Source organism: Ictalurus furcatus, chromosome 19 (genome assembly GCF_023375685.1).
Source record: "Ictalurus furcatus strain D&B chromosome 19, Billie_1.0, whole genome shotgun sequence".
Lineage (NCBI taxonomy): Eukaryota > Metazoa > Chordata > Actinopteri > Siluriformes > Ictaluridae > Ictalurus > Ictalurus furcatus.
The window spans coordinates 8,600,356-8,612,830 of record NC_071273.1 but is presented as its reverse complement, the minus strand read 5'-3'; the positions used below and the strand labels follow the sequence as shown (position 1 = coordinate 8,612,830).

Genomic DNA, 12,475 nt, shown 5'->3' with positions numbered 1-12,475 from the left:
ACGTGGGTCGGGAATCGAACCGCCAACCCTACGATTAGTGGACAACCCGCTCTACCATCTGAGCCACAGCCGCCACCTGGGTGAGGAGGCCTGCGGTGCAGTCAGCATTACATTTCAACCCAGAGGTGTTCAGTGGGGTTCGGGTCAGGATTCTGTGCAGGACAGTCAAGCTCTTACACAGGAACCTTAACAAACCTTCGGAGGTCTTCATGGAGCTCGCTTTGTGCACTGGGGCATTGTCATGATGGAACAGGTTTGGGGTCTTTTAGTACCTATGAAGAGAAATTTTAATGCTGCAGCATACAAAGACATTCAAAGTCTAACTTATTTAGTGTTATGATGCATTTTCCGCTTTGTATTAGTGTGGCTCCAGGAGCATTGTTTATATTGGTTTCGTGGCAGGAATGGCTGCAAATGCAGGTAACAGAGTTTGAACTGGGAGGTCTTGTATACTGTGAGTGGGGATGCATTTATAATCGACTTTTCCTTCAGGTTTCTCTAACACCACATTCTAATGAATGTCTTCTTCATTGTATAATTTAATTATAAGTTGTTGCTCAGCTGGAGTGAATATTCACTGCTATATTGCTATATCATCACTCAACGTGTAGGGCTGCTTATATAACATATGCTTATGTGTGAGTCTTGATTGACAGCTTCTAGCTTGAATTAGCAGAAATAAGCCGAACCTGAATTGACATTTTACTCTAAACTAAGCAAGGCTATTTCATATAAGCCCTGTTTTATTAGCTGAGTTCATGGAATATCTCCCTAGGTCTATCCCCTGGTTATGTGTAATTGTGTGTGTGTGTGTGTGTGGCCATTTTTTAGTGGAATATGTTTGGTTGTTTTAGTAAAAATGTCCAGATGGGAAGAACACATGTAAAGATGCAAATGGATTAGGGATGTAACTGAAAAATATATACTATTTGGACTGAACAGATGATGTGTTCTCAACAAAAAAAACCTAATACAGATATGAACAACCGGCGAAGTATTTATTTATTTATTTTTGTTGTTGTTGTTTTGCCAGAAAGCTTCAGCCTAAGTATATGCGTCAAGATCCTGCAGAATGAAATGGATAAAGTCTCACAAGGCTTTTACTTAAAACTTTAAAGAACAGCTTGCAAAAGCTGGTGGAAGGGTTGGCAGGCTTCAGCAAAATACTCACACTAACTACAACTCAAAAACCTCCCAGGGACTTGAAACTATCCCATACTGCTCAGAAATAGGAGAAGGCATCTTGATTTTTTTTTCTTTTTAAAGGAAACAAGTAGGGTTGCCTGGTGTACCAGTACTACGGTAGTATCATGATACTAAAGTTTCAAAATATAGCCGATGCCACTGTATTTTTTAAACGGTAGCATCATCAACATGTTTGCACTTTACAGGGTGATTGGCATCATGAGTACAACCAATGCTTTGTGTTTCGGATACTTTTGTAAATCTGGTGGACATTTTTATTTCGGTTTGGTTTACACAAACAATTATATAAAGCTTTACTTGAAGATTGATAACTGAGGCCCACTTTGAGAAGCATTAACAAGGACTTTTCCACTTCCAAAAACAGGAAAGCTGCCATAGAGTCTTTTCCCCACTCTGCAGCCCAGCTCCACTGTTCATCATTGTGAAGCTTATAGACTCATGTGTTTTCTGACCTGTTCACAGCTTGTACCCAACTGTAATCATTCAGTTTACTAAATGCAGTACACCAGGGAAACAGAGGAAATCAAACAGCCAAGTACTGAACCATGATGAACTCTATAATACTACTTCCATCCATCCATCCATCCATCCATCCATCCATCCATTTTCTATACCACTTATCCTACTGGGTCACGGGGAACCTGGAGCCTATCCCAGGGAGCATCAGGCACAATCACATTCACACACTCCGGACACCTTGGACATGCCAATCAGCCTACCATGCATGTCATTGGACTAGGGGAGGAAACCGTAATACCCGGAGGGAACCCCCACAGCACAGGGAGAACATTCCAACTCTGCACACACAGGGCCATGGCAGGAATCAAACCCCCAACCCTGGAGGCGTGAGGCAAACATGATAACCACTAAGCCACCGTATGCCCTTATTATACTACTTCTCCAGTGACTATACTCTTTAATGGTTTAATAAAGAACTGGGATTACATTAACACTTTTTGAGTTTAGTAACATTTTGCTTCTGTAGGTATTTAAGATGGGTTATTACTATTCAAGATATGAGGATGGAAAATATTGATTTTTAGTGTATAAGCATTATCAGCAGAGATTGTGCTAAACATCTAGCGGCATTGATTAGTCTGCTTTTTCAGAGAGTGTGGACAGATTTCAGTGGGATTTGTGGCGAAGGTTCAGCTGTAGCCTCAGCTGAGTCAGCTTGTCCAGGGATCATGGACAACGCCCTATAACTCACTAGATACTGAATGAGATTGATGCAGGATCAGAGTTATAGTCATAAATTTCCCCGGCTCTGTTTTTGCGGAGTTTGCATGTTCTCCCCGTGCTGCGGGGGTTTCCTCCTGGTACACCGGTTTCCTCCCCCAGTCCAAAGACATGCATGGTAGGCTGATTGGCGTGTCCAAAGTGTCCGTAGTGTATGAATGGGTGTGTGAATGTGTATGTGAGTGTGCCCTGCGATGGATTGGCACCCTGTCCAGGGTGTACCCCGCCTTGTGCCCCATGCTTCCTGGGATAGGCTCCAGGTTTCCTCGTGACCCTGAAAAGGTTAAGCGGTATAGAAGATGGATGGATGAATGGAAGATGACTCTGAAGTCGATGATTAGAGATCCAGGTGGCTGGAAAGCTAAAGCCTAACTCACAGGTGTTTGTATATACTAAGGAGTGATGAGGCAGGTCAGTGTTCCTGCCTCTTCTCATTCAGTGGTGTTGATTGTTTGTTGTTCAAAAGGAAGTCCTGGGATGGAATTTCAATTCACACCTCCCCAAAGACTGCAATTTAGGGACTACTGGCCATGCTGAGACTACATTTTAACAGGCCTTTCAAGCAGTCTTGAGTAACCAAATTCTTCTAGAGCTTTTTACTGGAGATTTTTTTTTTTTACTGAGGTCACTATAGCCCAGTCATATATTGCATAAATAAAATACTGACCTAGTGACTAAATTAATACTTATTGTGCATTATTAGTTGATCTTCACAGCAATATGTGTTGAGTAAGAAAATGTTTAATCGGCATGTAGAATCCTGTGTGTTTGTGGTGAAGAGAACATTTTTGACATGAAAACAGAGAATTACAGCTTGAGACATACCTGATCGGTCACTTATTGATCACTTATCAATCACACAGTGCTGGCTCTAATAAAGTGTTGCACAGCATTAAAAGACGATGCCATGGTAAATGGAACCAAGTTATACACCATCTTAACCACTGCAGCCCATTATACAGCTGCATTTCTTCTTTAGTGAATGACTTGTCTTGTTTGTCTTAAACTATAGATTATGTTGGCTTGCTTTCTTTAATTGTTTTCATATTTAATATTTCTTTAGTAAATATAATTAAATACATGGGTTTCACAAGATTTTCATTATGTGTGTGTGTAGGTAATTGAAATAAATATGATAATTAAACTTGTCTAACTTGTACATAAAAATGATGGAACTTATTGCAAATTATAGTACTTGAATCTGATCAATCGAGGTTTACTTTAGTTATGTGTACACTCTGGATCACGAGTAGGATATTATTTTTTTTCAATCTTTCATAAATACCTAATCTATACTGTAAATGCTCCTTTGAACATTTTATGAATAAATCCGGCGGCACTGGGGTAGTGGTAGCTCAGAGCCAAGCTGCCACTGTTGGGCCCTTGAGCAAGGCCCTTAACCCTCAACCCTTAACTGCTCAGTTATATAAAAAAAAAAATTGATGGATATAAGTTGCTCTGGATGAGGGCTTCTGACAAATGGCATAAATGTAAATGTAAATCCGTTTGTACCCAGCTTGATTAATGAGTTCTCAATCTGGCTACCAGAACACAGCCACAAACCTTAAATATGTCAAATTTGGATATTTACAGATGAGTTTTTGGCCAACAGTACATTTGTAATTACCTTATTGCTTTATCGTGCCTAAACTGTAATCTGCCATTTTCTTAACCGGATACTGTACATCTCAAGGAAATAACACACATGGCTGGAGAAGCTGCCTCTGCAATGTGTTCTTCTTCTGGTGCTTCTAAGTGAACATGAGGGGTAAAGGAGCATCAAAGGACCAAGCATTATGCCCGTTATGCAGATGAGCTTTTGTTTGCTTTTTAATAAACCATGAGGGATTAACGCACTGCTGTAATTGTATTTTATCAGCTGTCTTTAAAATATATTGCATATGTGCTATTCTCTCCACACTGTCCTCCTGTCTCACGTCAACCGAGCTAGTCTAATTCAGCAGTTACACGTTAATGATTGTGTTTTCCAGACATAAATTAAAACACAAAGCAACCATGAATGATGAAGTTCTAAATAAATGGACTAAATAAATGGAGGTGGATGCATGCCCAAAAAATTTGAAAACCTCTGCATTAGACTGCTCATGAGCTGTGCTGCTTTATTTATTTGTTTGTTTGTTTGTTTGTTTATTTATTAGAAATGGGTATGCCTTTAGTTAATATGCAGTGAATGCTGCTGCCTTTCAGTTGGGTCCTGAAATCTAAATGCATGACCAAAATTGTTGTCCCTACTTAATGAGTACCTTTGACAAAAACCTGTGGACCTGGTTGTAAGTGCTGCTTTGTGGTTGCTAAAAAAATATCCTTAGACTGTTCCGTTTGAAGCCTTTCTCCCTGATATTTGGTACATGCTCCCTCCTCAGTTGGTGTTCTCAGCCCCTGAGGAGAGCTGGGGCTGAGATGGATGGAAGAGGTGTAGTGACTAATGTTTGTGATAAAATATTGAGTCATATTTGCCTGAAAAAGCTTCTGGAATCTTACCTTGTGTTTGATATGCTGCTCTTGGTGATAGTGGATGGGGTTTGAACTTTTCTTCCTATGCCGATACCTTTTATCCTCCAAGCATCTGATAGTTTATGGATTTTTGCAGCATGAACAGAACTGCCGCATTAGAGGAGAGTGTGCTTTCAGAAGTATTTTTCCCTGTAAAACTTTATACATGGCAGTAAGCCTCCCTCAAATAGTGTTATGATCTATATACTAACAAAAGTTTAACTTTGCTATACATCTATGTCTGGATCACTCTATTCCTTTTAATCTTTCATCTTCTTTTTGTCTTACTCATCTGCTACTGTCTCTTTACTCTTTACTCTTCTCTCTATTTTGCATGTCTGCCTGTCTCAGAATATCTATCTCTCTACAGTATTTCTCTCATTCTATGTGTCTCTGCAGAGCTGGCTATCTCCCACAGAGCATCCCTCTGCAGATCATCTGTTACCTGTCTGAGGAGGATGAGTTTCTGCCCTGGCATGCTGCCAGCCGAGCGCTATACCAACTCGACAAGCTGCTTGACCGCACCAAGGACTACAGCATCTTTAGCGTAAGCGAACCTCCATTAGCCCTTGTGAAACTTCACCACTGACCTGGTATCAACATCTTTGTGAAGTTGAAACCCTGTTGATCCCTATGAGCCTTCAGGACTAAAATGAGTTTAGTGTATTTGACATACACTAAGTGAAGCTCCATTAGCCTCTCTGAGCTTTCAGTAGTGATCTTGAGTCAGTTAAGAGCCTAACAGGAAACTGTAGGACACGTCACCACAGAGTTGGCTTCAGTAATGAGCTGCTTCACAAAGATGTTAGATGAAACTGCTAAACCATGAATGCTCAGTCTTTATTCTGTGTCATCTGCTCCTATGAGTAGGGATGTCACGAGAACCAATACTTCGGTACCAAGTCCGTACCAACATTCTTAAAACGTGATGGTACTTGTTTTTCTGTGCTAACGTTGGAACCGTTTCTAATGGAGGTACTGAGGTTGCAATTCTTCTGGACCTGATGGGGGCAGCAAATATGCGCAAGTGTTTTAGTCGGTCATCAAGTAGTGAAGAAGAAGAAGAATGCCTACAAGCACACGGGAAAAACTACAGAAGATTAGCTTAGCGTAAGAAGTTTAGCGCCGCCCCGACTCGTTGAGAGGAAAAGAGAGGAAAGCTAGTATCGGTTTCCGGTGTGCAACCGATGCTATCGTTCATTTCAAACAAAGCGAGGAAACACGTGGAATTTGGTGAAGCACCTGAAAGACGGTCCTATATTATGTTTGTTTGAGGCAGCTGGCATTGTTGCCATGAAACCAGCTAACGTTATGCTCCATGTAATGTTTGCGATAGCCAGTTGTTTGTTTACAACGCTAACACATTGCAATGTTATAAACTAGGTCCTAATGGTCCATCATGCATCGCCATTCAGCCCGTGTCCTGTCAGCTAAATGTAGTCTAATGTCACTAATAATTATTCAAATGTTCATGCTTTTAATAAATCTTTTTGGCCTACCACCATATCAGTGTATTTAAAGTAATGCTTGCATTCAGAGTATAAGGTGTGTGTGTGTGTGTGTGTGTGTGTGTGTGTGCGCACGTGTCTGTGTGCATGCGTGTGTGTGTGCATGCGTGTGTGTGTGCGCGCGTTTAGGAATGCACCTCCAGTCATTGTCAGACAGTGTTTGATAACTAAAATACCCCCCCTCTCCCTCTCTCTCTCTCTCTCTCTCTCTCCCCTCTCTCTCTCTCTCTCCCTCTCCCCTCTCTCTCTCCCTCTCCCTCTCCCCCCCTTCTCTCTCTCTCTCTCTCTCTCTCTGCCAGTATCAGCCAGAGGAGGCTGTCCTCCGGGAGAGTTTTTAATTAAATTTTTTTTATTTTATTTTTATACCACACTGTGGTATCGACTTTGGTATCAAGTATCGTGTACTTTTGGTGCTATCGGTACCGACTACTACATTTTTGGTATTGTGACATCCCTACATATGAGTACTATTTTTTTCCTTTGATGGGAGTTACTTGCCATGTTTGTCTGTGAACTTGTTCATTCTAACTCACTTGCTGCATAGCGGGATTTTATAGTATTTTGATTCTCATCTTAGTAAGAAACCATGACAAGCCACGATAAATTAAGCAGTGCCTGCTGTGGATACACATACACAAAAACACACACAATCACAAAGTTTAAACTCTGGAGGAAGTAACTGTCTGCCACTGCTTAGTTGTAATTTCTCAGTGGTAACCCTTATACGCATTGGACGTGTCATATCACCCTGCAGCTCTGATTTCCCACTGAAGCTAAGCACGGTTGGGCCTGGCCAGTACCTGTATGGGAGACCTCCTTGGGAAAACTAAAGTTGCTGCTGGAAGTGTTATTAGTGAGGCCAGCAGGGGGTGCTCACCCTGTGGTCTATATGGGGCCTAATGCCCCCTGTATAATGATGGGGACACTACATTGTAAAAACAGCACCCTTTTTCGGATGAGGCATTAAACCGAGGTCCTGACTCTCTGTGGTCATTAAAAATCCCAGAACATTTCTTGTAAAAGAATAGGGGTATAGCTACTAGGGGTATATATCACTCTCCTCTGCTCTCCACCAATAGCTTGTGTGTGGTGGGTGTTCTGGTGCACTATGGCTGCCATCACATCATCCGGTTGGATGCTACACACTGATGATGGTTGAGGAGATTTCTCCCATTACAAAGTAAAGCTCTATATAAATCTAAGGAATTATTATTGTTATTAATTATTCATCCTGCTTTAACATCACCAATCATCTGCCAGTGTATATGTGTGTTAAATACTTACTAGCCATACTGATGTGCTAGCTCTCTCCCTTATTCTGTCTTCCCTTGTACACTCTCTCATGTATTCTCTATATCCCTTGCTGCATATTTCTGTTGTTTGCTCCCTCCCTTCCTCCATTGCTTATCTCCTTCTACCTCTCTCTTTCTTTGTGTCCTGTATGTTCAGAGCTATGTGTTGAGGCAGGTTGAGCTGAAGTATCATAAGCTGGGCTGGCCAAGTGTGAATGCAGATGGCTCCTTCCTGCAGGCCACCTATCAGACTGAGTAAGTGCCAAGGCATTCACTGCTCAAATGAGAGACACACACAGTGCATACCTGTACAATCTTAATTTGAGATTTACAGTTAAGGCGCCACAAGTTTGCATACACCTAGGCTAAAGATATTCAATAAAACATATTTAACAACTCCACACATTATATGCTAGACAGATTTATTTCAGCTTTAATTAAATATATCAGAATTCTACTGGGTCAAAACTATACATACACCAAGCTGACAGTCTCTTTAAACAGTCATTTAAACAGAACGTTTAGAAGCTTCTGATTGGCCAGTTGTCATAATTAGGAGTTAACTGGGAGTGCACCTGTGGCTGTATTTAAGGTCCGAGCTTTAGAGAAACTACCTTTGTGCCCTTGATACCATGGGAAAATCCAAGTGACTCAGCCAAGACCTCAGAAAAAAAAATTGTGAACAGCCACAAGTCCGGTTCCTTCTTATGAGCAATTTTCAAACAACTGAAGGCACCACAAGCAATACATACAATTGTACAGTACTGTGCAATAGTCTTAGGCATATGCAAAGAAATGCTGTACAGCATGTTGCCTTCAAACATAATTCAATTAAATGTTTCTACATTTAAAAAAAAAATACTATAAAGAGCAGTAAACTGAAATAAATTAACTAAACTAAGTCGATATTTGGTGTGACGACCATTTGCTTTAAAAAATGTATTAGTAGTCTCAGGTGCAATTTGTGCAGTTTTAAAGTGTTATGGATTTCCCCTCGCGCTGCGTGCCGAAGCATTCAGCGAGCATTAACTGCCCAAAGCGCAACAGCGCATGCTTCCGGCTTTTCATTAACATTGACTTTGTTTACGATTACACGGATGTTTTGGTTTGGTTTCTCCGCCCCTGTTATGTTATTGATTCTTTCATAATGTCTCAGCTGTTTTGTGTTATCCCTCTTTGATTATGCTAATTATTTAAACCTCGCCGTGTGTCTTTGTTCGGTGCGAAGTATTGAGTGTTTCTGTGTTTTCTGTTAGTACTCCACTGAGCCATTTTGATCTTTGTTCTCGCTTCATGATTTCGATCCTGTTTTTGTCCTCGCATTATTGATTCTTGTCTAAGTCTTGTTTATGCCCGTTTGCCAATCTCCTGACCCCTCACCTGTTTTTGACCATGTATTTTGCCTTTCGATTTGGATTTTTCTGCCCATCTCTTAAATAAAGCTGTATCTGCACTTGCATCTGTTTCCAATATCGACTTTACATGACAATAAGGAAATTAGCTGGTACTTTTCACTGAACATCTTGCAGAACCAGCCACAGTTCTTCTGAAAAGTTGTCTCTTACATAATATGCTACTTTCTTTACTGAAATACAAACATTTTTCTGTAAAGTTTAATTTTGTGCTGGAAAAGTAATGTTTGGAAATCTAACATGTTTTTTGTACTGACTTGATAATGTCATAACATAAAAATTTATAACAAAGTTTGTACTAAAAAAATAGGGTGCCTAAGACTTTTGCACAGTACTGTATGTTCAAATATAAAAATCTTGGGACCATACAGACACTGCAATGTTCCGGAAAGAGGCACAAATGAACTCTCACTGTTGAACAAATCTTGGTCTGAAAGGTTCAACTAAACCCCAAGACAACTACAAAGGAATTGGTGAAGGAGTTGGAGATATCAGGTACCAAAGTACGTAATCCACCATTAAGGCATGAGAGGCCATCATGCCAGGAAGAAGCACCTACACCTAGACCGACATAAAAACGCCAGACTGCAATTTGCAGGTGATCGTGCCTTTGGAGGAGTGTTCTATAGTCAGATGAACAGAAATTTAACTCTTTGGTCATAATCATCAGTTCTATGTATGGAGGAAAAAGGATGAGGCTTTTAATCCAGTGAACCCCATCCAAATTGTGAAACATGGGGGTGGCAGCATCATGTTGTGGGGGTGTTTTGCTGAAAAAGGGACTGGTGCGCTTCAGGAAATAAATGGCATCATGAGGAAGGAAGATTGTCTAGAAAAACTATAGCAATGCCTCAAGACATCAGCCAGAAAGTTAAAACTTGGTCACAAGTGGGTCTTCCAGCAGGACAGTGATCTTAAGCACACCTCCAAAGTTGTAATGAAATGGCTTAAAGATAACAAAGTGGCCACCACAAAGCTGTTACTTGAATCCCATAGAAAATTTGTGGACTGAAAAAATGTGTCTGAGCTGAACCTGACTGAGTTACACCAGTTCTGTCAGGAGGAAAAACTATTGTGAGAAGCTTGTGGAAGGCTACTCCAAGCAGTTCAAGCAATTAAGAGGCAATGCCAACAAACACAAACAAAGTGTATGTAAACTTGTAAGCTCACTGAAAATCTGATATAATAAACAAATGCTGAAATAAATCTGACTCTTAGCATTTATTTTGAAATGACCTCTTATGGATATAAAGCAGGAATCTGAATTGATTTAAGACAGGAAATGTATAGTAACATGAAATTGGTGGAGTTGCAAAAATTCTGAGTTTGAATGACACGATGTATGCAAACTTTTGGCCTCGACTGTAACCCAGTAAACTCTTCTTTTATTTTTTGCACTGGATTGAGAGTGAAATTAACTGGGGAGTCTCCAGGATTTGGTGACAGAGCTGCTTAACTCATTAATTATATGTATAATTATTCTTTTACCACTACCTTTACCTAAAATTCCTTATACTTCTATACTCATTCTTCTGTTATTACCTGTTCCCCTTATTCACTTACTTGCTAACTCGCTTATTACCTCTTTCTCTCTTGTCCTTTTCCACATTTACTTCCTCTTTACCCATTACTCCTCATTTGCTCTCTTCTTATTCCTCTCTCTATTCATGTCCTCACTCCTTTATTCCTACTCTTATTCACTTTCTCTCTCCCTTATTCCCTATGCATTATCTCCCATTCTCTCACTCATTAACGTCATCACTATCCCTCTTCATATGGCTTCTTACTTTTCTCCTGTTTTCCTTTCCTCTCCTATTCTCTCAACCTTATTCTCGCTCACCCGCTATTATTCCTTCTCAACTTGTCTGTCCTCCCTTCCATGCTCCTTCGCCTTCCTCAACAGAGAGTTACAAAGGGCGGTGATTATGTTGGCCTGCAGTTTTGGGAATAAACACTGCCACAGGCAGGCTGTGTCCCTTGTGTCCGATTGGATCTCGAGCAACAAGAACAGGTAAAAGCGTGCACACAAACACACACACACACACACACACACACATTTTAGTATACTTCTGAAGACATTACAATCATGTAATTATTAATGTAGCTAATTAATTAAATTTAACCACCGTAACCAAAAGGAAAACTTTTTTCTCTTTTACTTTTTTTTTTTTACTATTAACTACAGAATTTTGTAAAAATAAATATAATAAATAATTGTGGGGACCAGTCTATTGTGGCATTTGGCATTTGGTGACCATGAAGATATATAAACATACCAACACACTACAGCAGATGTTTGTTTTTGTTTTGTTTTTTATCACCATCTAAACTCTGATATAGACCTGCTTAAATATTTTAATGAGCATTTAAATTAATGCAGTTAATGTCTATTAAATAACTACCTGAAATAAAGTGCGTGTAGCCAATATTGTTGTAAAGGTTATGTGTGATTTTGACAGAAGTATTTGTGTGACTGAGTGCAGTATTGTCAGAGCACACTGCGTACTGGGACTGAGACTGGTATGTGTTGACAGTTGGACATCTGATCAATATATTACACTGAGGAATCACGCCAAACCCTCAGTGTGTATCCACGGTCTGCCAAGCAACCATGGCAACACCTATTTGTTCGTTTAATAGCTTTTGTTCCCAAACAGCCTTGTATACATTGTAGTGATCCACAGGCAAACACAAGATGTCATAAGTACCATCTAATGAGGGAAAATAGAGCTTATCGGATGTAGGAGCAGCTGCTGTGTGTGTGTGTGTGTGTGTGTGTGTTTGTGTGTGTGAACATTTCTGATCAAAGATATTTTTTTCTTTAGCATGACCTTGTGTTAAGTTACTCTTTCAGTCAGGCTTATTATTATTAATGTTATTAATATAGTAATAATAATAATAATAATAATAATTATTATTATTATTATTATTATTATTATTATTATTATTATTAGATGGTAATCCATAGGGCTGGGCAATATATCCATGTAGTATTGTTGTCGTGATAAATACACTGATAAATACACTTTTCTGAGATATCATTGGTACGTTGTATGGTGATGTATTTATTTATTTATTTATTTATTTTACATTTTTAATCATTACAAATTATGTCGTTGATTTCATGTATTTTTTTTTTTTTTTACTTAAACTTCTTTGTCTTTTATAGGCATTAAAGAAGTATTGTCAAACTCAGTTTAACTTTTTTATTTGATTTTATTTTACTACCGATTTGCAGACAGTTTGTAAGTAATATTATATATTGTGATAAGCATCGTTTATTGTAGAAATGTCCTCAAGTATC

The 12,475-nt window shown here is 39.5% G+C and overlaps 1 protein-coding gene across 1 annotated transcript in view; it reads left to right on the top strand.

Annotated features, from left to right (window-relative positions):
• LOC128622969 (thyrotropin-releasing hormone-degrading ectoenzyme-like) overlaps positions 1 to 12,475 on the top strand; it is a 186,841-nt gene that overhangs the window by 157,209 nt on the left and 17,157 nt on the right. The window contains exons 13-15 of the mRNA XM_053649753.1: positions 5,359 to 5,506; positions 7,917 to 8,014; positions 11,075 to 11,182. Coding sequence (XP_053505728.1) covers positions 5,359 to 5,506; positions 7,917 to 8,014; positions 11,075 to 11,182 — 354 coding nt within the window. The remainder of the gene's footprint in view (positions 1 to 5,358; positions 5,507 to 7,916; positions 8,015 to 11,074; positions 11,183 to 12,475) is intronic.